The 26303-nt window shown below is 46.2% G+C and overlaps 1 protein-coding gene across 3 annotated transcripts in view; it reads right to left on the bottom strand.

Annotated features, from left to right (window-relative positions):
- The window catches only part of ZMYND11 (zinc finger MYND-type containing 11), a 145534-nt gene that overhangs the window by 33544 nt on the left and 85687 nt on the right, over nucleotides 1–26303 (bottom strand). For 2 of the 3 annotated variants that reach the window (XM_088445435.1, XM_088445436.1), the window contains exons 6-11: nucleotides 25528–25605; nucleotides 11507–11599; nucleotides 11144–11231; nucleotides 9883–9938; nucleotides 2544–2621; nucleotides 1195–1313 (exon numbers count right to left, since the gene is read on the bottom strand). In XM_088445435.1, the coding sequence (XP_088301561.1) occupies nucleotides 1195–1313; nucleotides 2544–2621; nucleotides 9883–9938; nucleotides 11144–11231; nucleotides 11507–11599; nucleotides 25528–25605 (512 nt within the window). The remainder of the gene's footprint in view (nucleotides 1–1194; nucleotides 1314–2543; nucleotides 2622–9882; nucleotides 9939–11143; nucleotides 11232–11506; nucleotides 11600–25527; nucleotides 25606–26303) is intronic. The other variant, XM_088445437.1, reaches the window with a different exon arrangement.

The raw sequence follows: 26303 nt of genomic DNA, 5'->3' as shown, positions 1-26303 counted from the left end.
CCGCGTTATTCACCCTGGTGGTCTAGTGGTCTGGCGGGGTATGCCTCCAATGGAGGGGGAGCCCGCCGCCACCGCTAGCGCCCCCGGTCTGTCCCCTAGACTGGGGGCATGGGACTGCGTTTAAAAGGAACCCGCGCACCGCCGCTAATCAGCGGTGTGCGGCTTACCTTGATCTCCGCGGCGTCTCCGGCAGCAGTCGCGGGGGAAACCAGAGTCCGGCTAGTACAGACTCTGGCTTCCCCCGCCGTGATCCCCAGTTCAGTACTGGCGTCGCAGCGCCAGCAGGGAGAAGGAGCGGCAGCGTGGGCGTCTGTACAGACAGCCCATCGCTGCCGCTCTGGAGAAAAAAACTGTAGTTAAAAAAAAAATAAAAAAATTGAACTAAGTTAAAAAATAAAAAGCTTTAGGGGGCTGCTCCTGCAGCCCCCCCCGCAGGGTGACCCGACTCCGGCCGGGCACCAGCTTAAACTGAGGTGCCTGTGGCTCGGGGGCGGGGTATAGATGAGGATGGACCCAAGTGCATCCTGTGAGCAGCTAAAAGCTTTAACTCCGTGGTGCCCGAGGATCCAGCTATACCCCAAGGTCACCCTGTGGACCCCTATGGACCCTGAAGTAGATAAATAGTTTTATGATTTTTTTTTTTAAATCCATTTTTATGCAACCCTGGTTTGTACTAAATAAATCCATAATGCTCTAATGTCTCTGCAGTAGGTTGCCGTGTTACATTGGAGCAGACACAGAGTGACTGTCTTCTTCCCAGTCTTGTATTGTAGAAATGCACTGTATGGGTTGGTGGATTCACACTGGCAGGGTCAGTAATGTTTAGCTAAGTACACACTACACAATATATCGTTCAGATGCAGATCGGAGTGATATATCATACACATCATATAGTGTTGTCATATCCTCATATGCGTAATTCACTGTAGTCGTTCATCGCATTGTCCTTTGTGCTGTTCTGTACAGCATATGGGACGATGCCATGCAGTTACATACAGCATGTAACCACACATTGCAGTGTGTATGGCAGCGCACAATGCATCGTTACATCACTGGGTCGCACTATTGTTTGGTTTTTAACTTTTAAATTTACTCTGTTAATTGTCTTCTAATTTATATATTCTACATGCTCAGTTTACCAGTTTATTTTTATTTTAGACCAACACTAATCAACCTTTTGCTCCCCTTCAGTACCTCTGGTGATGATGGCCAAAGAAACGAACATCAACTTGATTGTCGTCTTTTTGCATGATTTTTGCAGGCCAGAAGCCAAAACCTTTCATCTTGGCCCAAACAAGTTCATGGTTAGGGATCTGTAACAAATGAAAGTTCACAATTATACTTCCAATTTTGAAGAATTGAGTAGCAGTGTTATTCTAACAATCAATGCAAACATAGGACAAGGTCATGCATTGCTTGCTGAAAACAGGCAGAGAACATGTGCGTGAAGACAACTCCACTACGTAACATACGCTTTAGCGCCGGGTAACACATTCAAATTAGTAGTTTAAATAGGAAAAAGATCCTGTGACACTTGTCATGTGATCCTTTGCAGAGCCGTAACTAGACTATTTGGTGCCCTGTGCCAGAAAGAGCATTGGCGCCCCCGTATATTTCAAATAGGGACATAACGCACCCAAAATAGGGCATGGCCTCATGGGGAAGGACCAGGGAAGAGATAGGGGAGTCCAGAAGATGCTGGGGATAAAATAAAAGGAAGCTGCAAGTGAGAATTATTGACAGGCCCAAACAGTGCCCCGTGTCCTGCGATGCCCTGTGCTGTGGCACAGACCGCACCACCCTAGTTACGGCCCTGATCCTTTGGACGTAGCCAGAAGACTGTCTTGTAAGCTACACAATTCTAAAAAGTTTAACAAGATCAAAGAAAGTTTCATGAGCACATTATTCTCCTAAAGGGGATGTGCTCACTCATTATTAGCCACATATATTCCACTTTTGCGGACGTGTAAAAAGGTGAAAAAGATATACTGTTGAATTGATACACATGGAAAGTGTAACTTTTTTTTTTTTACAAGTTGTCTATTCAGAGGCCTGTGTAATGTTCAGATGCATTTGTGATGGGTCTGCTTTAAATGATGAGAGATGATTGCACACTACATACCTATACATTTGGAGATAGGTTAAGTCTCTGCTGCAGGCATGCCAAACATCACCTATGTCATTAGGGAGACTTGTCTAGCTCCAGATTCCCACTTACATTCTGACTGAATTAACTGAGGTAAAAGGCTTCCAATTAAATAATTAACTAAATCCAATTTATTTCAGTCAAAAAGTTAATGGAAAAATCCCAAATGAGAGAAATGTCTCCCTCATGCGCAAATTATAAGGACAATAGCAGTCACCAATGAGCTCAGTTGATGTATATTTATTATGCTTTATTTGTATATTACACAACCTCTTTCCAGAAAATGTTTAATCAATCATATCATTCCCTGCGCCAGTGATAGTCTAAATGAGCAAATGCAAAATCTTCAATACATTCAATCACAGATTACTTTACAAAGGATCGTTCAAATACATACACAAGGATAGCAGAACCAATTGTCAGGCCGTGCGTTTGACAAATAGAAGCAATTTTTGCAGAGCTGCAGCTCATCCAACTGAAAAAAAGAAGAATATATTAAGCTAGTCATCACATAGTAGTCTGGTGTCAAGTTAGAATTACATGGTATGCTTTTGTTCTAAAGGTGTCACCACATACTGCTTATAACAATAATTAGAGAAATATACACAGGATTATTGAATAGTGAAATAAGGACTATCATGCTGCATCTGCAGGTCTGCCCTCTAGTGGTGACTGCTATTAAGAGACAGGAAAAACACAGTATTATAGTACAGTGACATGTATGAGGTTATGCTCTAGTGATCTGTTATGATTCATAATCAACAAAATCAGGAGATTGAGCTTTAAATGAACTAACCAACTATATGATGACTAACAAACCAAATACAGGTTAGAATACACCAAGTAATACAGCCTTATGCACACGATTAGTCCCAAATGCTTTGCACATGCAGCTGGAGCACCGTTGTTCTCATCAATTCGACTAAGCAACAGTATCTGCGATAGCATATCAATAGTGCGTGTGGTGTAATGCCCTTACCAGAGACAGATTAGAGGCCACTGGGTTCTAGGGTGTGCTCACTGTGCTTCAATGCCAGATGACCCCAACAATATAAAAACAAAACCATGCTCCACCTGTGTCCAACATAACTTTATGCAACCAAAACAGTTCCATGTCGCCAATTATATACAGCCCATAACTGCATTTACAGAGACCTAGTCCATCAAATCCCCAGCACAGCCAGTACAGTACTTTCCCATCATAGCTCATGTCCATGGGCTGTAGGCGCTAGCAGGCCTTGTTATGGCGCTAGTTATTGTAAAAACTATTTATTCCATTGTGTATTATCAATGTGAGTAAAGGGTAGAAGATATTGAAATGAAAAGAAAAATGGTTTATACTGGATAATTCAATACTAGATTTCTAAAGGTGCCTACACACTTACCAATTTTTTACACGATCTGGAAGATTCCGACGCATCGGAACGACAGATCGTGTTAAAAATGCCCAAATCGGGAGTCCCCACTCACGATCCCGATGCGCGTCCCCGCTGGTTGCACATCGCATCATCAGATCTGCCTTGCTGTAGGGCAGATCTGGCAATCTGGGACACAATGCACTGGAAAAATATGAGATATGGTAAGAACTTACCCTTGTTATCTCTATTTCTACGAAGTCCATAGGGTTCCACAGGATACCTTGGGGTATAGGCGATGGCGGCAGACATCCAGGCACCACAGAGTTACATTTTCAGCCTCCCAGGATGCACTGGGGTCCCTCTCCTATACCCCGCCCCCGAGCCTCAGGCCACTCAGTTTCGTAACAAGCCATAGGCCGGAGCAGGAGCAAAAAAGAGAGAGAAGACAGTCTGGAACACACAAGAATCACATTCTCACCAGAAGGAGACGGAGAAACCGGTGACCAGATCAAAGCCCATCTGCAGTACAGGTGCGACAGGGCGGGAGTCCTGTGGAACCCTATGGACTTCGTAGAAATAGAGATAACAAGGGTAAGTTCTTACCATATCTCATATTTTCTACTTCAGGGTCCATAGGGTATCCACAGGATACCTTGGGGATGTCCCAAAGCAGTATCCTTTAAGGGTGGGGACGCTCCTGTGCTGTAAGGAGAATCCGCCGCCGAAAGGAAGCATCCTGAGAGGCGAAGGTATCAAAAGCATAATACCTTACCAAAAATATGGACAGTTGACCACGTGGCTGCCAATCACCGCTGAAGCGCCACGTCGAGCTGTCCACGAAGGACCCACAGACCTAGTGGAAGAGCTTTAATAGAGGATGGAACAGGAAGACCTGTGAATCCATCCTGCCAAAGTTAGCGTAGTGGCAGGCCAACCCTTTTTATGGAAACCAGAAAGGACAAAACCGAGAGTCTGATTTTCTAAATGGACTGGTACGGTCAACTTAAATTCTTAGCGTCCGTACCACAGCCAAATAGGCCTCACCAGCAGACAGGACTGGGGAAGTATAGGCAAGCACTGCCCTGTTCCTAGGAAAGATGAGAAAAAGGGAGGTCTACATGACAAAGCCTCCCATTCTGAGATCCTACTGGCCAAATTAAGAGCCAGAAGGAATACAGTCCTAGCCGTAAGCCATTTGAAATCCACTGAGCCCAGTGGATCAAATGGCGGTCCTCGGAGAGCCCTAAGGACCACAGCCAAATCCCAAGGAATAAGAATATAACGTACACCTTGCACAAAGGTGCGGACATCAGGAAGAGTAGCAATCCTACACTGAAACCATACTAACAGGGCAGAAACCTGCACCTTGAGGTAAGCAAGGCGAAGACCGTTATCTAAGCCCACCTGTAGGAAAGCCAACCTCTGGATATCCGGAATACCCGAGGAGCGTAGCCTCTAGGGCGACACCTGAAAGAAAGTATACCATACCTAATGGTAAATTCTTGCAGATAAAAACTTCCGAGCTCTTAGCATGGACAGAGCCCCTGTTAACTATAGAGCTGGAAAACTCCTAGACCTTAAGAGGGCAGTCTCCACCACAGACAACCCAGGTCTGGGGATCAGCCAGGATCCTGAGACAACAGGTCCGGGTGTAGAGGCAACAGCTTCGGAGTGTTAACTGAGAGTAATAGTGCCATCTGGCCTACGCTGGAGCTATCAGCAGGAGCGTGCCTCCTTCTTGCTATTACTGGAGGAAGAAGGGATAACGGAGGGACGAGGTACCCAACTTGGAAGGTCCACTGGACCTGCCTACGTCTATCAGAAGAGTCTCATCTCTGAAAGGCTCCACTTGTTCACCAGAAGATTGAACACCTCCTGATAAAGAGGACATTTCCCTGAATGCACGTCTTGACGGCTGAGAAAGCCTGCTTTCCATCTGAGGATTCCTGAATGAACACTGCCGATGACGGCAGGGATATAGCCTTCCACCCAAGCCAGAATTCGGGACACCACTGTTAGTGTCGCCTCCTAGGTGGTTTACATAAGCCATCATGATGACGTTGTCAGACTGTACCTGCACGGTATTTCCGTGGAGGACCTGTCCTGCATGCTGGAGAACCCTGAATACTGCTCAGAGTTCTCAGATGTTTATGGGAAGCGCAAAAACTACTGGTGTCCACCTGCCCTGGAACAAGTGTGGACCCGTCATGCTTCCCAGCCATGGATACTGGCGTCCGTCGTCAGAAGGACCCTGTCCGCAATCCCAAAGGGGGTGCCCCTTGTTTAGGTGAGCTTTCTGCAGCCACCAGGCCAGAGAGAGACAAACCTCCGGGGAAAACCTATTGACTTTATCCTATGGGGCAACCCATCCCATCCGGAGAGGATCAAGTTCTTTAGAGTGAAGCTGGGTACTCTCCACCTTGTCGAACAGCGACATCCTGGAACCCAGGAACCACATTGCCAAGTGAATAGACACTCGGCGACTCTGCAGGCAACTGCGTAACTTTGCCTGTAATGCAGAGATCTTTTCCTCAATCACAAAGATCCTCAGATGTTGGGATATGGAGCATCCTCTGTGAAGAATCAGAGAGGACCATTTCCAGTTTATCAGTCAGCCCTAACGTAGCAACACAGATATTGTCCGTTGCATATGGCTGGAGACCGTGTAACAACAGGAGGTCACTTGGATAGGGTAACAAGCGGACCCCCTGTCTCCGCAGGTGGGCTGCCATAACTACCATGACCCTGGTAAACCGTGAGGCGCGGAGGCCAGACCAAGGGGCAATGCCAGAAACTGGAAATGCTTATCGACCACTGCAAACCTGAGGAAAACACTGGTGTGCTAAGAAAAGAGGGATATTCAGGTAGTCACCCTGAATATATCCAACGACACCACAAAATTCCCAGGCTCCATTGAATGATGGAATGCAGGGTCCCACTCCCGAACCGAGGAACCTTTAAGAATTTGTTGAAGGATTCGAGGTTGAGAATGTCCTAGTAAGACCCATTGGGTGTCTGTACCAGAAAGAGGATGGAGTAATACCTCGTTCCCCTTTGGGGCAACGGAATAGGTACTATAACTCCTGCCTGGAGCATAGAGTGTAACACCCTCAAAAATTACAGGGACTAGTCCTGAATTGACAGAAGACCTGTAACGAAAAACCTACTGGGAGGCTTTTACCGGGAGGAAAAGACATACCTTCAAGAAAATACTTCTCTTACCCCAGTGTCCGTGGTGGTCAGACACCAGCACTGGGCGAACTGGAGAAGCCGGCCTCCAACTCTGGGGGCTCCCGAGAGGAGGCCCGTTCCGTGAGGCTGAAGGCTTATAGTCCAACTTGGGAGTAGGACGTCTTGTACTCCAAGCCTGTTCTTATGGCTGAGCAGATTTCCTGGCTACTGACTGTCTTGGAAAGCTGTATTTTAGACTTACCCTGGCCTCACAGGGCCGAAAATACAAAGTCCCAGACCCTGATGGGACTGTAGCCGATGGCAGACACGCAGACGTAGCTGCTGCCTGCAGGGCCACAATTGCATCCAGACGAGGGCCAAACAGGACTTGTCCCGTAAAAGGCAAAGCATTCCAAATGGAATCTGCGTCCGCTTTCCAAGAGCGCAACCACAGGGAGCGGCAAGCCGCTACTGCTGCCGAGGAGATTCTGGAAAGGAGTAGGCTATATGTAAGACCGTCTCATTATGAACGTGGCAAAGTCTCTGAGAATTTGCCACTATCCACCTGCTCTGCTGGAGAGTCAGTGTGCAGAGATCCAGTTACCTACTCAGTGTTCCATGGCTCTGGCCCCCCAGCACACGGCCATAGCCGGCCTGGAAGCCCCTCCAGCAAGGGAATATTGGATTTTAGATATATTTGCACCTTGCAATCTGGAACCTCCTTCAAAGAGGACCTGGAGGGCATGGGCAACGTAGCACTCCTCACTAGGCGTGTAACATGAGAATCTACCCGTAAGGTAACTCCCATTCGGAAATGTAATTATCCGCAAAATGGGTATGCAAAAGGTCAACCGTTTTTGAGGCTGGAACCGCTTACCCGGATTTTCCACGCCTCCTCTAAAATGATCCACCTGACCAGATAGAGGAATTAGAGTGGCAACACCCTTATCCTTAAAGAAGGCATATTTGGATTTAGCCACGGGGGATATGTAATAACCAAAGCCGCACGGACTGCCCGTAGAAGGCCAGGTATATAGACTTTAGACCCAGACTACGCCTCCTTTGCACTAAGGGGCTCGTGTCTGAAAAAGTCAATAATGTCACCGTCATCAGACGTCATGTCCGTCTGAGACCCGAAAAGCCGTTTAGAAGGCCGAAATGGTGACTCCCCCTGTAAAACGTCCATCAGGTGCTATACCATTTGGACAATAAATTCACCCACACAGGCTCCTGCGAGACCTGGGGGGGCGAAAAACAGGATACACTGGGGTACCATCAACTGTCCAGGGACCCCTGCATGTGATGAGACCACCACAGGCTGCGATAACCCCTTGGGGAAAACGCAGGGGGCGTTGCCCACAAAGGCTGTAAGCATCTTAGCCAGCCGAGGGCGGTCCCCTTTTTTGTGCAGGCACAGTGACAGAAATGGGGCGTGATATATAATACAACATGCCCTCCATAAACCCTCAGTGTTTACATATCCCTCCGCTAACTGCACATGATATCAGTACATTATAGCTGGAAGAGGATATCCTCGTTCACTTTCCGACATGAGGAGTGTGAACTGAGCGTATGTGACCTCCCACACAGAAAAACCACGTTTACTGTGAGGTAATAAACACCCTGCGACACTGCACCGCAAGGGCTGTAGCAGAAGAACAGGGATAGGAAAAAGCTGACAGTCAGAAATGAAAGTACAGGCAAACAGCGCTAGCATTTAAGTCACATACAATGCACAGATAACATCCAGCATTACAGGCACTGCAATCAACTACACAGACCAGAGCCTGGTAGGAAACAGTGCTGCATACACTGACCTTAATTGAAGGAGAGGTATGCGGGGGACCCGGACCGCAATGGCATCTGTATCAGCTTCCAGCAGCGTTTGCCATCCCCAGCACATGTAGTGAGAAAATGGCCACCGAGGAGCAGAGAGAAGGCAGGGCCCGGGGGAGGAGCGCTGACACAGCCCGCTCAGACCGCTGTGGAATGGCACTGTGCAGCGGGGGAGACGCCGGCTGTGAGACAGGGAAGGCGTTCTCCCCTGGCGTGCTATCAACCCCTGGGACGCCGCGCTGTACCGCACATGCTACGGCCCGCTGTCCCTGGTGGTCTAGTGGAAGGCGCAGGATCAGTACCTGGCCCCACGCGCAGCCGGTCCCCAGGGAGCCCCCTGCCTGGGGACCAAACAGGACTGTGTTACCGGCGGGTGCCCACCGCTTACCTTGTTCCCCGTGCATCTGGCCACCGCTAGCTGTGACCCCAGCTACCTACCAGCATCCCCGGATCGGTACCGGCGTTCTGGTACCGGCGGGGTGTAGGAGTGACAGCATGGACGTCAATACTGACTGTCCTATGCTGGAGCACTCTAGTTGTGCAGCCACAGCTGCGAAGAAATATTCAGGGGCCTTAAAAAGACCCCCCTCTGTACGGTGCGACTGGTCCGGCCAGGCACCTACGAAAACTGAGTGGCCTGAGGCTCGGGGGCGGGGTATAGGAGAGGGACCCCAGTGCATCCTGGGAGGCTGAAAATGTAACTCTGTGGTGCCTGGATGTCTGCCGCCATCGCCTATACCCCAAGGTATCCTGTGGATACCCTATGGACCCTGAAGTAGAAAAACTCACGGATGCAGAAGAGATCGTTTGAAGATGGACAAAATCTTGTGCAGGACTGCTGGGGAGGAGTTTTAAGGGAAATCATACACTATGTCGAATCGTGTGCAGATCGGTAAGTGTGCAGGGGAAGCAGTCGGGAAGCCGACGAACGTAATCCCGACTGCCGGCTTCCCGACTGCCTAATCCTGGCAAGGCACCGACAGGCGTCGAAATCCCGACGCCTGTCACTAGAACTACGCTGGGAGCCCGACACCCGGCTTATTGATCGAAGGTAAGCCGGGCGCGGACAGCCGCGCGGGAGGGAGGTTTAGGCACCCCCCGTTGGACTTCGGTTTATGCTGCGGGGAAGGGGGGGTTAGGTTTAGGCACTTAGGGAGGGGATTAGGCACTTGGTGGGTGGTGAGGGTTAGGGTGTAGAATAGGGTTAGTGAATACTTACCTTTTGACGATCGGGATTTTCACCCCTGCCGGGCTGCCGCTGTCGTGATTCCGTGTGTAGGCACCTTAAGACTATTACTTTGATCTTGGACTTAATTCATTAATATAAAACATTCATTACTTTAATAGTATTGTGGGTGCTGAACAACTTACCTCATGACATGTGTCCTTGTACAGAAGTTTTGCTACATCAGCCTGCTCACTGTCATCTGTAATAATGACAACACAGCAAATGAACTGGTGCAGTATTCTAAGAACATACCTGCAAAGTCCTGTTGTACAGCCATATTCCAGCATCCAAAAAGCATGGCACTTCATATTTATTTCTTTAGGCTGAATCTTATTTTTTTTTTTTACTTAACATTTATCATTCCTCTTATTCTTCCTCGGGATGCAGCAGTGGTGACTCATTCACATCACAAACTAGTTTATACGTCATTATTAGCCTCTACAGATCATTATATACGAATTGCCATCTACTCAAGTCTTAAAAACCTTCAAATGAGGACTCTGTCCATCCTTATTGTTATAGTTAGCACACACACGTACATAACCTCTCTCTCTTTGTACAATATGGCATTGGGAGAGAGAGGTGTTTGAACTGTCCTCTCAATTATGAAACTAAGGGCCTGATTCAGAGCCACTCGTAAGTGGCAGCTCGTTCGCTCCGAGCGATGTTTGCCCAACTGCGCATGCGTACGGATCGTAATACGCATGCGCGAACCAGTCAGTGTGGCCGAAATTCATGTGCTCGCAAAATAGCGAATGCCTGCTAATTTGAGTGACAGGATGAGGCGTATGTGGGTGGTAACAGGGGAAGGTGCTTGAAAACAGGGAGTGGAGATCCGATCGCAGGCGTGCTTAAAGGTCAAAACGGGCGTTTTATGGGTGTGCATAATTAAAACTTCAGCGTCATTGACAACGTCACAGGGTTTTTTTTTGCCAGAACTGCTCGCAAAATTGTGGTAGCAAAAACCAACCACAAGAATAGCGAGCAGCTCATACCCTGGTCGATGTACTCGATTAATCTAATAAATAGCGGACATGACGTAGGATGCGAGCGGCCAGGGGGCGTAGTTTCCCAAAAAACGACCGCAAGTTTTGTACGCTCGTTCAAACCTAGAGGCGTGAACAGACCGCAAACAGCGAACGGTTCATTTGAATAGCCACCCCTATTTTCTAGACGAGCGAGCGCAAATAGTGTCCGGCTCTGAATCAGGCCCTAAATCTGTAATGGACTTGTAGCCATAAACTATGAAACACTGACAGGAGACTATTTATGGGGTTTAATTATTATTTTTGTTTAATGGAAAGCTTTAACAATGCACCTTCTCTTCTTCTACAATGACATTCCCTGAGGCCCTCTCTATTTATATGGGTAATAGTGCCCCAAGTGGTAAAAAAGCAGCGTCACCTCCATAAAAAATAATGGTGTTGTGTAGGAGCAGCTGTGCATCTGCCTTGAACTCTTCGTAACTCTTGTACTTTCCTTCAGTTACTTTCTGCAGAAATAAACAATGGTCGGGTTTAGATTTGCAGAGGGAAAACACTCTCTTTGTACTGTATTACATCACTATAGTACTAGAAAAAAACAAATAGTAGCATGAGAGTTATTAATGCCATGAACAGGTAACACTTGTGACTCTTACAGGGTGTACAAAACGTGAACCTTTACAGCAATTAGTGTGTACTAACGTGCATCAGAAAAGTAAAAAAAAAATTCTATGAATTGTAAAACGGTTTTATACTGTGGGTAAAAAGAAATACGCATACATACCTCATTAATCGTGGCAACATCGACGGCCGTGTGCACCAACCGCCTGTACATGGGATGTTTGCTGTCCTTTCCTTTCTTGTTCAGTTCAATTGCCTGAAGGAGATGAAACAACAAGCTTGAAAGTTAATATTTACTTTGTACGCAGAAAGCAAAGCAATGTGGTCACAAACATATGAATGTTCTGTAATACAAATTGCTTTTATAGTTCAATTAAAAGTTCTGTTTTACTTCCAATGCACATTTCTAAGACCAATGGAATAGTTTTTATTATCCTTTCTTCTGATAATATATTAATACATTTTGAGGGCGACATCACACTCACAAAGGAGACTAGGACAAAACAAGTATGTGGCAGGTAAAAAGAAAGTGTTACTGGGGTGACGTAAGCTGTATTAAAGGGTGCTTACAGTCCAGCAGCCAGATTAGAATAATGAAGATAGCCAACAAATTATTGGTAGCTACACTCAGTTATTGTGTAGAAGCATCAGATCACATTATATCAAATTGTCTGCATTATTTGTTCTCACTGACTTATAGCTGATTAATGTAGCAGATGAGAAGACCTATTTTATTTAGTAAGTGAATGTACTGCGCTCACTCTGCCTCAACAGAATCAATATGAAGGAGTTTAAAAAAGGGAATTTGTTTATTGGCACATGACCCCCTCTGGGGGCTGATGTGACCTCTGGTCCTCCAGTTGCCCTACAATGATTTACTTGGGGTACTCATTTGGACGACGGAACAGAGTTTTGGTAAGCATACAGACTTACACATTGGTTTTCATGTAGTTTGGAATGGGTTCTTGCAGCCAACATAACCTGCGGTCGTTTGGTTGTGTATAAGATATATTGCATCTGCCATGCAGCACAGCCAATGCGATATATCTGTAAAATGCATTGTTCACAGATATATTGTGTGTACACACATGCTGATGGACTGAATATATCGTTCAGTGTGTACCCAGCATTAAACTCTGATGTGTAACAGGTGTTCCAAGAGCTACATTTGGTCTTCAGAGGATCATAAGCCAGAGCAACTAGCCATCTCCGGTCCTCTTCCTAGTAACGGGGGCATTGCCCGAACATAGTCTATAAAGATGGTTAGACCATGACATTATGATTATTTAAAGAGGATCTCACTGTTTTTACTGTAAATTCATAATATGATATAATGCTTCTCCAAAATATAATGTGTGGCCCATCTGCCCCTTACTTCATACCAGAATATCCACCAATGGGCTTATAATATAATAATTGATTAGCTCCGGGTATTGAAGCTGGAGGCTATCTGCCTGCGATAAGCACTGCGGCTAATTGGTAATCTTCAGAGCGAAGACCCTGCAGTAACAGAGTACATCAGCTCTATGGGAAAAAGGCTGCTGTAAGTGAAATTGATGAGTATTCTGGTTTTTACAGTTTACAAGAAGAGGTAATCATTACACTGGTTATGGAAGACAGTTTTGGTTCCCCAGGTTTCACTTTCCATTTTAATATTGTACACAAGGCTTGCAAAGTCATCTGGGGGTATCTGAAAGTCACAGTATTGCCAGAACCCACAGAGGATATCAGTGGTGGTTTAAATAAACAAATAAATACCACACCCCAAAATGACTTGGTCCACTGGATTTCAGGCACATCCAGATACAAACACAACCTAGAAGTGATTCTAAGATGTACAACTACCAGAAATTATTTCCATTGTTTCAATAGGAATTGATGATAGCGCTTACAGTTTTGTTGCGATTGGTGTAGGAATCTATAGTGGTTTCGAAAAGTCTAAAATCTGTCAAAACTCACCAATGTGTTGCATACAGATGTGTCTCCCTACATCTATCCTCAATATGCCACACGGCACAAAATGCCTTGGACGATTTTTTGGCAAAAAAGACGCGCTAATAGAGTCTCACAGGACCTGGTGCAACAAGAGAGGCCTATTGGTGCGACTGCAGCATAGATGTGAGAAGACACATCTGTATCCCACACCCAAAGTTACGGAGGAGATTTACTTCCTCATGTTTGCGGTCCTAGTGCTGTTGGTTATAAAATGTATCACGCATACCAATGACGTCTGCCTTCATCACAAAATTAAAAATACAACAAGGACAACTGTTCAGAATCAACATAACAATAACCTTATGGTGTATATTTACTAAAGGTTGATTTTAATATCAAATTTATCTAAACCGATGTTGTGTTTCTGAAGCTAAATCACATATTTACTAATAGACAATTAGTAAATGTGTGATTTAGCTCCACAAACACAACATCGATGTTGATTGATTTGAAATCGATTAAAATTGACCTTTAATAAATATACCCCTATATATCAAACTTGTTTCTCTTGTTGGGAAAGTACTCTGACAATATAATAAAATGTAACAATGAAAGCAAGGGGTCTTTAGCGATCTCCATTACCCTTTGTTTTTTTTCCATAAAATGTGAAAAATCTAAAGTTTTTAGTAATTAATCATTGATGCTGTAATATGTATAGTCTATTTGTTTTTTTTCTGGTTCAGAAATGAATCATGCATATAGTAATATGAAGCTGTACTGCCTGCAGCCCTTGCTGTTGGAATAAACAAAAAGAACTTAACAAAAAATAGTAATCATGAAATATAATGTTAATAATTTGATAAATTGATTTTATAGTTTAATATAATGAAATCAAACTTGAAAATGTTGAATTTATTTTTTAATATTTGTCATTTTTTTAATTTGAAAGAAAAGAAAGCCGCATATGTAAAGAAACATTGCTATACTCACATTGTTATACAAAAGTTTCTAAATAGTAATAGTTCACAAGTACCAAACACCATTTTAGAACAATATTTCTAGGGGGATAAAACCAATGAATAGTGTTAATAAAATATGAACCGCTTTTGCTGGCCCATTTTATGACTGCTGGGGGAATTTGTGTGCTTTTTTGTTCTTGTCTAGAATATGTACCTCACATATCGTTTTAGCCACTATAAGAGAAAGAGGAGCAATTATTTAGTCTTATAACTCAGACACTTCAGCATCAAAACTTAAAGTAGCAGAAGTAGAGAATAATGTGTGTTGATCAAGGTTAGGTCTTTTAAAAACTTTGTCTGTGTTACATACAGACTGTAATTATTGTGGTGGGAGAGTTGGTGCAAATCTTCCATATGGAAGAGTTGAAGGGGAAGGAGTTGGAATAGGTGATAGAATGGGTGTTGGGTCATTTGGAAATGACTGCACTGATGGTGGAGAATGTGAGGTCAACATCATGGTTTATTACAATAATGTTACAGTTAATATTCATTCAAGTGCCAATTTTTAGATCATTCATGAATCTCTCTTGAAAAGGGTTATCTTCCTCATCCTCTGTTACAGTTAACGAAGTCTACTCTTTCATCTAGAATTACACATCAGACAGTTATTTTCATCAGCTCAGATAAGGATCCATCATACTGTATCTGGCACATTTTGGGATATTTCCTTCCTCTGAAGACTCGGCTCCTGGGAGCTGGCAGGAAGGCAATGGACATTGCAGACCTTTACATTCACTGAGGCTGACACAGTCTCCTACAGATCCAAAGGCAATCATCTCAAATATTTACTGGTGATCTCAAAGACAAAACATTATCTTAACAAGAACAAATCTTGAAAATGGTATATAGTAAAATGAAATCAATACATAAATTACTGTCACATCTCCATAGCTTTGTTCTTCCTTTTAAGTGCACCAGAGCCTTTATTGTTTTTTGCTAGGAATTGCTTCTGGTGTCCTATTGCTGTAAGGTCTCATTTAAGGAACCTCATTGATTTCCAGCAAAGTTTTCAGAATGTGATCGATGAAATACAAAATGGAAAAAAATAAAATAAAGAGAAAACATAACGCTGCATTTTTTTAGTACACTTTAATGTTGGCAATGTTATTAATCTTTTATTTACACTTTATTAAATGCTCAGTTCAGTTTGATTATAAACATTTGCTTTTTGAAATCTGTAAATTTAATCTGCCACAAAATATATTAATATATGGTAAAATAACATCCAGGCATACATACCTTCCATGTATCTGTACCATGTTGAAGTATTCATTAACCCTTCAAGACCTATATGACTAACCTTACTTTTGTTGTTTTCTGCTGAATGAAAGGGACTTTGCGCCTGATTTAGCAAGGATCACAGTCGCTTATACGCACGCAATCAGCCGATTATTTTGCACTGCTCATGTGTACGCATTGCAAAGCGCATGCGCGAACCAGACGCTGTGATCGGGACTGCGGTCGCAGTGATCACGCAGACCCATTGCAGAGTGATTGACAGGAAGTGCCGTTTGTGGGTGGTGACGGGGGTGGGGGTGATCAGGTGAACGCATGCGTGCCAGTGTGTTTCAATGGCGTTGCAGGGGCGTGCATAAATTATCCACTGTGATACCAGACGCAGCCTGAGGTCTCATAGCGTGCGCTGAAGTAAGCAATTCCTGAGTGAGGTCTGACCTGCCTTAACTGTGCGTACGGGTCCGATGTTACTCAATGTTACCGATTATTTTGCTATGTTGCCAAAGTATACGTTAGTGAGTAACGGGAAGTGGAGTAAAGTGAAGTGGACGTCCTCATGTTAGGCTGAGATCGCAATACGAATGCAGACATTTACATATCACCGCTGATATTAGCAACTGCGTTGTGTCCGTATATAAGCAGAATAGCGATCCTTGCTGAATTAGGCCCTTTATGCTGAATGCAGGGAATTCATTCTACATTTCTCCTTCCATCCAAACATTAAATATTATATATTTTTTTTGTTTTAAGAGTGAAACATCAGATTTCTTTAGCATCATACTGAAAGCTTTTTACATTTTACATCCTAGAGTATACCAAATATAAAATCTTAAAAATTACACTTTTCTATAATTCTTACCCCATGATTCATTTTACATAAATAGAGTATACTACACTCTATTCCATATGTTCTCTGGAGTTCAGGGATACCAAATAAGTGTACTTTAACTGAAGATCTTAAGGGGTCATAAGGATGGTTCTGTCACATTTTTATTGACCCTAAGTGCCCTTTAGGAGTCAGAGGCCATCAAGTCTCTCCTATTTTTATTACCAGCTAAACTGAATTTCCAACTACAGGACTAGACACTATTACGATGCATGGCAGCTTAAATCATATATGGTATTTCCAGTGTTATCACATAATACTAATTATATCCATCTCTACAAGCAGATTTACAAACTTGCCAAAAATATGAGATATGGTAAGAACTTACCCTTGTTATCTCTATTTCTACGAAGTCCATAGGGTTCCACAGGATACCTTGGGGTATAGATGTGACGTCAGTCGCTGGGCACCATAGAGTTAAGCTTTTCAGCCTCCCAGGATGCACTAGGGTCCCCCTCCTATACCCCGCCCCCGAGCCAAGGCACCTCAGTTAGTTAACAAGCCATAGGCCGGAGGAGGAGAAGGAAGAGAGAGAAAAAAGATCTGGACACATACAAGAATCACATTCTCACCAGAGGGAGACGGAAAACCGGTGACCAGAGCAAAGCCCATCTGCAGCACAGGTGCGACAGGGCGGGAGTCCTGTGGAACCCTATGGACTTCGTAGAAATAGAGATAACAAGGGTAAGTTCTTACCATATCTCATATTTTCTACTTCAGGGTCCATAGGGTATCCACAGGATACCTTGGGGATGTCCCAAAGCAGTATCCTTTAAGGGTGGGGACGCTCCTGTGCAGAAAGGAGAATCCGCCGCCCGAAGGAAGCATCCTGAGAGGCGAAGGTGTCAAACCTGTAATACCTCACGAAGGTATGGACAGAGGACCACGTAGCAGCCTTGCAGATCTGAACTGCCGAGGCACCACGTCGAGCTGCCCACGAAGGACCCACAGACCTAGTGGAATGAGCCTTCAGAGAAGGAGGGACCGGTAGGCCTTCATGAAGATAAGCTTCAGAAATAGCCATACGGATCCAGGCTGCCAAAGTTTGCTTGGAAGCAGGCCAACCCTTTTTACGGAAGCCATAGAGGACAAACAAAGCGTCCGACTTCCTAAACGAAGAAGTGCGGTCAACATAAGTCCTTAAGGCCCGCACAACATCCAAAGAGGCCTCACCCACGGAAAGACCCGGTGAGTTAAAGGCCGGAACAACTATTTCCTCGTTAACATGAAACTGGGAAACAACTTTGGGAAGAAACTCGGGCCGAGTGCGGAGCACTGCCCTGTTCCCATGAAAAACCAAGAAAGGGGGTCTACAAGAAAGAGCCCCTAACTCAGAAACACGTATGGCCGAAGCAATGGCCAGAAGGAAAACAGTCTTAGCTGTTAGCCATTTAAGATCCACTGAGCCCAGTGGTTCAAACGGCGGTCCTTGGAGAGCCCTCAAGACCACAGCCAAATCCCAAGGCGCCACAGGTGGAACAAAGGGCGGCTGAATGCGGAGAACACCCTGCATAAAGGTGCGCACATCCGGGATTGTAGCAATCCTACGGTGAAACCAGACAGATAGGGCCGAAACCTGTACCTTCAAAGAAGCAAGGCGAAGCCCATGATCTAGTCCCGCTTGCAGGAAGGCGAGAATCCGAGACAGACGAAACTCCCGCGGTGCATAACCTCTCGGTCGACACCACTGGAAGAACGTATGCCACACGCGATGGTATATCCTCGCGGAAGACGGTTTCCGAGCTCGTAACATGGTACGCACCACAGAGCTGGAAAACCCCCGGAACCTCAGCATGGCCGTCTCAACAGCCACGCTGTCAAAGACAGCAGAGTCAGGTCCGGGTGAAGGCAAGGACCCTGAGACAGAAGGTCCGGTCGTAGCGGCAACCGCAGAGGACTGACCACGGACAGACCCCGAAGGTCTGAGAACCAGTGCCGTCTGGGCCACGCGGGAGCTATCAACAGGAGCGTCCCTCCTTCCTGTTTGAATTTCCGGATTACCCGTGGAAGAAGGGAGACCGGAGGGAACAGGTATGCGAACCGGAACGTCCACCGGACAGACAGAGCATCCACCAGAGCCGCCCCTTCGTCTCTTGTGCGAGACCCGTACACCGGCAACTTGTTGTTGTGCCGGGACGCCATGAGGTCGATTTCTGGAAGACCCCACCTGTCCACCAGTAGTTGAAAAACGTCCGGGTGCAGGGACCATTCCCCCGGATGAACGTCCTGGCGACTTAGAAAGTCCGCCTCCCAATTTAGCACTCCCGGGATGAAGACCGCTGATATGGCCGGAAGATTGCGCTCCGCCCAAACCAGGATCCGAGAGACCTCTACGAGAGCCGCCCGACTGCGAGTTCCTCCTTGCCTGTTTATGTAGGCCACGGTGGTAGCGTTGTCCGACTGGACCTGCACCGGGCGACCCTGGAGAAACCGCTGTGCCTGCTGGAGAGCATTGAAGACCGCACGGAGTTCCAAGATATTTATTGGAAGCTCCGCTTCTGTCGGCGTCCACCTGCCCTGGAACAAGTGTGGACCCGAAACTGCTCCCCAGCCCCGAAGACTGGCGTCCGTTGTCAACAGGACCCAATTTGGAACCCAGAACGGACGTCCCTTGTTGAGGTGGGTCGTCTGTAACCACCACGCAAGGGACAGGTGAACCTCCGGGGTGAACACAATCGTCTGGGACTTCAGAGACTGAGGCAGCCCGTTCCACTTGGACAGGATCAGGTGCTGCAGAGGTCTGGAGTGAAACTGGGCATATTCCACCATGTCGAACACCGACACCATGGAGCCCAGTAACCTCATCGCCGAGTGTAAGGACACCCGGCGGCTGTGCAGGCAACTGCGCACCCTTGACTGTAAAGCAGAGATCTTGTCCTCCGTCACGAAGATTCTTTGCTGTCCCGAGTCCAATAAGGCTCCAAGATGCAGAATCCTCCGAGACGGGATTAGAGTGGACTTCTGCCAGTTGATTAGCCAGCCGTGCCGTTGCAGCAGTGCAATGGTCAGGTCCAAGTGGCGTAACAGGAGCTCTGGAGATCCTGCCACCAATAACAGGTCGTCCAAATACGGCAACATGCGGACTCCCTGCAGCTGCAGAGAAGCCGCCATGACCGCCATCACCTTGGTGAAAACACGTGGTGCTGTTGCCAGGCCAAAAGGTAACGCCCGAAACTGGAAGTGGTCGCTGCGGATTGCAAACCTGAGGAACTGTTGATGGCGCAAAAGAATAGGGACATGCAGGTAAGCGTCCTGTATGTCCAATGACACCATGTAGTCCCCAGGTTCCAGCGCCAGAATGATGGACCGTAGGGTCTCCATCCGAAACTTCGGGACCCGCAAAGACTTGTTGAGTGCTTTGAGGTTGAGAATCGGACGATATGACCCATTGGGTTTCTGTACCAAAAATAGATTTGAATAGAAACCCTGGCCCCTCTGGGGGAATGGAACAGGCACTATAACTCCAGCCTGGAGCATAGTGTGCAATACCTTCCGCAGCTCCGTAGCCTTGTTCCGGTCTGATGGGAGACCCGTGGTGAAGAAGCGAGCCGGGGGTCTGTGCCGGAAGGAGAGGGCGTATCCGTGGGAAACCACCTCCAGAACCCAAGTGTCTGTCGTAGTGGTCGACCAACACTGGGCGAACTGTAGCAGGCGGCCTCCCACCCTGGGATCCCCCAAAGGGAGGCCCGGACCGTCAGGCCGCAGGCTTGTCATCTGGCTTGGGGGCCGGACGTCTGGTACTCCATGCCTGCTTCCGGGGCTTGACCGATTTCTTAGGGCCAGCCTGTCGAGGAAACGACTGTGGTCTGGGCCTGCCCTGGGCCCTAGATGACCGAAAGGACGATGGTCCAGAACCAGAAGGAGCAGCGGCCGACGGGAGACAAGCAGATTTGGCTGCCGCCAGCGTGGCCACAATCTTATCCAGATCCGGACCGAAGAGAACTTCTCCGGTAAACGGCAACGCTTCCAGACCTTTCTTGGAATCTGCGTCCGCCTTCCAGGATCGCAGCCACAAGGTGCGACGAGCAGCTACCGCTGCTGAAGAAATTCTAGACACCAGAGTACTAATGTCTAGAGCCGCCTCGTTGATGTAGGTGGCCGAATCACGGAGATTGCCAATCAACTCCGCCTGTTCGGCCGGACAGTCGGATTCAAAAGAAGTGTCTAATGAATCCGCCCAGCGCTCCATCGTTCTGGCAACCCAGCAAATGACCATAGCCGGCCGTGCTGCCCCCTGCAAGGGAATAAGCGGACTTCAGGCAGATTTCTACCTTGCGGTCCGTAGCATCCTTAAGGGAGGACATGGATGGCATCGGCAATGTGGCACTACGGACAAGACGGGTCACGTGAGAATCCACCTGTGGAGGGGATTCCCACTTAGCAAAATAATTATCCGCGAACGGATAAGCCACCGCCAGGCGTCTCTGCGGCTGGTATCTTTTGCCAGGTTGTTTCCACGCCTCCTCTAAATGATCCACCAACTGACCCGAAAGAGGAAAGACTGTGGCATCGCCCTTCACATCTTTGAAAAAGGCATACTTAGATTTAGCCGCTGGGGGAACTTCGTCCTCAATCACCAAGGCTGTGCGGACCGCCCGAATAAGTCCAGGAATATATACTTTGGACTTAGCATCAGCGTCCTTAGTATGGAGAGGTTCCTGATCGTAAGGATCCAGAATCTCCCCATCATCAGACGTCCCTTCGTCATCCTCATAAGGAGCGGACAGAGACGTCACCGGCCTTTTATGAGGCCGCATCACAGACTCCCCTTGCAACACATCCGACAAGTGCTGTACAGAACTAGTCAGGGAGTTAACCCACGCTGGCTCCTGAGAACCCGGGAGCGGGGAAATAGGGAGACTGTGGGGTACCACCAATTGTCGTGGGAACCCCTGGATGGGTGACGACACCACAGACTGCTGGGACAAACCCATCGGAGTAAACGCGGGCTGCGGAGCTAACTGGCCCACTAAAGCTGTTAACGCCTGAGCGAAACAAGCCCAGGGCGGCTCCTGTACCGGTGCTGTAACCGTAATAGGCCGCGCCATGGACAAACACTGCCGGCAAAGGCCCTCCGCGCTACCCTCCCCCTCCGCTAACGGTACTTTGCACGTGGTACACTGTAGCCGGAGGGGAAAATCACTTTCAGACATGATGGCACCACGTATGTGACCTCTCTCACCAATTAAGTATTAAATAGGCGAGAGACCACCCTGCAGCACCGCACCGCAAGGGCTTTAGCAGAAAGAACAGGGACAGTAATAAAGCTGACAGTTTAGAGAAGAAAAGTTACAGGCAGCGCTAGCACAGTCACATACAAAGCAGAGAAATAACAATTCCTGCACTAACAGCGCTGATCACTCAACTACACAGACACAGGGCCTGGTAGGACACAGCGCTGCATACACAGACCTGAGCCACAGCGGAGGAGAGGTATGCGGGGGGACCCAGACCACGATGCTTCCGTCCAGCGCTTCCAGCAGCGTTCACCATGCGTTCTGGAGAAGATGGCCGCCGAGGAGCAGAGAGGAGGCTGGCCTGGGGGAGGAGCGCTGCCACAGGACCAGTCGGCAGCATGCAGAGAGGGCTGTGTGCAGCGGGGGAGGCGCCGGCTGTGAGACAGGGAAGGCGCGCTCCCCTGGCATGCATTTAACCCCTGGGACGCCGCAGCGCTACCGCTCTGCTGCGGTCCGCTGTCCCAGGGGGTAGTGGAAAGCGCAGGTTGGTCGCCTGGCTCCACGCTGCAGCCAGTCCCCAGGGAGCCCCCTGCCTGGGGACTTAGGACCATGTGACCAGCGGGGACCCACCGCGGGACCCCGCTGCTTACCTTTGTCCCCCTTGGATCCGGCCATGGTCCGGAACATCTGGGGTCACCGCTAGCTGTGACCCCAGATGCTCACCAGCATCACCGGATCGGTACCGGCGTTCTGGTACCGGCGGGGGTGTAGGGAAGACAGCATGGACGTCAGGACTGACTGTCCATGCTGTACATCCAGATGTGCAGCCACAGCTGCACTGAAGAAAGCTTCAGGGGCTCTTCTAGCCCCCACTCCGACAGGTGCACCCGACGCCGGCCGGGCACCAAACTAAACTGAGGTGCCTTGGCTCGGGGGCGGGGTATAGGAGGAGGACCCTAGTGCATCCTGGGAGGCTGAAAAGCTTAACTCTATGGTGCCCAGCGACTGACGTCACACCTATACCCCAAGGTATCCTGTGGATACCCTATGGACCCTGAAGTAGAAATGTCAATATAATTTCCATGGACACTATGCTAAGTAATCTTGGTGAATCTTTATGTACTACACCTATCTTGGTACATTTACTGAGTGTTATATATTTGAATTTTAAACTTTCCACTTCAATAAATATGAACTTATATAAAGCCAGCGAATAAACATGGATAGTAAAATGTGTTCAACATTTAAAATAAACAGTATTGCGCTATGCAGTTGCTTGATCATTACGTGGTCATTGCCACTTGATGATCAAGGGTTTTGCCACTGATGGTGGAGGTCCGATGTTTCACCGACAACAGAGGTCAGATGCATGGTGCTTAGCTCCGCTTCCTTGCCATGCTATCTTAGCCCCACTCTCTTCTCTGATTGGTTCTCCACATTCACGCATCCCCAGCTAGTGATGCCCTTCAATGGTTTAAAAACCATCAATGGTTTCCTGTCATTGTTGTAAAAAGAACCGAAGACACCATCCATTGTGAACCAATCGATGACTATCGCTAAAAAAGGGTCATATCCAGGGATAAACCTGACAATCCTGGAACAAGAACTAGAAATTAGGCATAGTAGGCATCTATGGAATTAACATGTTAACATTCCCTTGGAGAACCTTCCTTAACACCCATTGGACTGCCTGCAGTGTGAATTTCTACAATATATTTATAAAGAAATGTATTATAACCTTGGGAGTCTTGTCTTCTTTTCAGAGAAATCCACAAAATCAGGGTCCCCCTTTTATCACTTTTAGACAGGATTGCTTCATTTTGTAGAGTTTGCAGATGCTGGAGATACCACTGGATGTTACACTATGTTTTCTCGCAGATCCTTAACCCCCGCTCGTTGTCACCGACACAGGAAGTAGCTCTGTCGTTACACATTCTCACAAATGCTTGATAAGTGGGCATTCCCATTGAATTGTAAACAAGCAGATAATACTTCTGAACACTGCAGGCAATGTGGAAACGTATGCCAAACTAACAAGTCAGAAAGCTTGTGTGTGTCTAATCTTAGGCCAATGGTACATTTCATTCCGGTATTTTTCCTTTGATTTCTTTATTTCTCTCTTTTTACAGACCTCATCTACTTGTGACACGATGTCTATTACATAACAATGTGATATGAAAAAAAAAAAAATGTTTTGGTTCTCTTACTGATTTCAGGATTAAGGGCCTGGTTCAGACCCTACCACAGGGTCTCGTCGCAAGCCCGATGGTCGCGATAATCGCGACCATCTCCAGGCCGCTCGCACAGCTTTGCGAGCGGACTGGAGGCAGAAAAAAAAAAAAAACGCCCTGATTCAGAGCGAGCGCTCACCAGCAGCGAGCGCTCTGAATCAGGTCCTAAGTCTACATAGTCTTGAATTGGGTTTGGTATGTTTTCTCAACATTCATAATGTCGACCTGCAGCATGTTGACATTGATGAAGTGATGAAAAGACAGTAGGTCCTGGAGGTGCGGCAAACACTTACCTCTGTTCAGCTCTGGCACTGTCAGGTGATGCGGAGTTCAGGTACACTAACCCCTATCACTCCCCAGCAGCCTAACCCTAATGTCAGAATTCTGCAGAATGTCTGCATTGTGAATATGTTGACATTCTGCAGATGTCGACTTGCTCCAACAATGTTGACATCAAGACTATTGAAATTCTGGTATCCACAATTTGTATGTCGACATGGTCACTGCATCCCTCTTATATGATGTTTAGGATAATTTCCATGTTTATTTCACCTTATGTCTCCAGTCAGCTGAATGTTTTATTCCTTTATATCTTCATTGTATGATGTTTATTATTATCATTTATTTATATGGCACCACAAGTGTTCCGCAGCGCCTTACATAGTACATAAACAAATTGTAGACAAGCGACTTACAGAACAATACAATACAGGACCAGGACATGGATAATATATATTGCTACATTAGTGACCATCACACCCAGATAAGCAACAGAACATAAGCAACCAAGTGTTAGGTGTCCTAGTGGTGAGTAAGAAGTAGATGAAACTAAAGTAGGGAGAAGCACAAGAGGGTAGAGGGCCCTGCTCGTAAGAGCTTACATTCTAAAATGTAAAATGTACTGAGACACAATAAAAACATATAAATAAAAAGAAGAAAGTTTGTGTGTATAGATTATATGGAATTACTAGAACGCTCATATATCACTAGTGTCTTACGAAGTGTTATGTGCTCTCTTCCAGGGAGAAAACTATGCATACAGTATTCATTTACCATGTAGCAACATGTCCTCACATTTCACAATCCAGCCTTTTTGCAGACAATGTCAACATATGTACAATCACCTATACACTCCTTAACCACGTCAAAAGTAATACAAGTAGGTATTTACCCAATGTGTCCAACTTGGTTACGATATTCATAATGTAATATTACATTTCCACATATCCCTACAATTCACTTATACCTCAGGCTTACCTTCTGTTTCTATAGTACGAGACGTTTTTTTCAGAATATGTCAACATCGTTTTGGCTAAATAATATTATTGGTTTTAATACAAGACATTATCCTTTTTTCAGGGTTTACTGTAATCTTCGTAAGACTTTTAGCCACACTTGTCACTAATTAGCATGATTAGCTTATACAGCGAAGCTGCTCACCTCCTCACATTGCTGTTTATCGCTCCAATTTGCATACATTGGCTACAGAGGTTCTGGTAATCAAGATATTGGCAACCAGAAGCTGTTGCAAGCCAACTGTCAGGATATAAGAAGCGTCAGTGATGCATTCATTAGTACAAGCATAGTATAAATGTGAAAATTCCATGCACATAGGAAAAGGGGCAGTGCCAGCAAGAGGTGATTACCATGAGCTTGAGATGACACTGTTGAAATCAGCTTACTCTAGAAGTAAAACCTACCCTCTCCTTCATACGGGACACAATGAATGGCAGGTATTTACCCATCTCCTGCTTGTTTGAGTTTTTCTTTTTCATACTCTGGGGGGAAAAAAAAAGAAACAATAAAAAAATAAAATTACTGATCCATTTGATATTATAATTTAAAGTATGTTAGAGTGTATAGCAAAAAAAAAATCAAATATAAAATAGGCAGATTAAACACCTAGGTTGATTGTAGCAGAAATTAAATTAAATGTACAGTACCCATACTGTAAAACACTAGGCAGACTACAGAATGCACAAAGGTACCTGATGATAATTAAAATACCTTTCTGTATATAACCAACTTGTTAGGCTAGATGTTCAGTCACCTTAAGGTGCTAAGCATGGCATAGGAACTTTTGGGGAAGATATCACTTTATAAAAGGAATAAGTTGTCAAGCAATTGTATTTCTAGATTCGAGTTTCTCTCTGAAATTAAGGTACAGTCACTAACTAAAAAAAACAAAACATACTAAATATGGTGATCTTTGTCATATGAGCCATGTAAAGTTATACATGTAAAATGTATATATCATATATCTTGTCTATAGTATACTATTAGGAATTTAGATTTTTGGCCTCTTGACATTCATGATAGCTTATGCTTTTTTTTCACCACTTTTAATGATGTTTAAAAGTCAATTTCTGCAGCATGGGAGAAACAGGCTTCCCATCAGGCGATGGCAGCCCGCTGCTTTTACCATTACCTTAGTCCACTGACCCATGCTCTTACCCGCATACTTGGGCAGAAAGGA

Source organism: Taudactylus pleione, unplaced genomic scaffold, assembly GCF_031769625.1.
Source record: "Taudactylus pleione unplaced genomic scaffold, aTauple2 ptg000380l, whole genome shotgun sequence".
NCBI classification, from domain to species: domain Eukaryota; kingdom Metazoa; phylum Chordata; class Amphibia; order Anura; family Myobatrachidae; genus Taudactylus; species Taudactylus pleione.
This window is presented reverse-complemented; position numbering and strand designations above follow the sequence as displayed.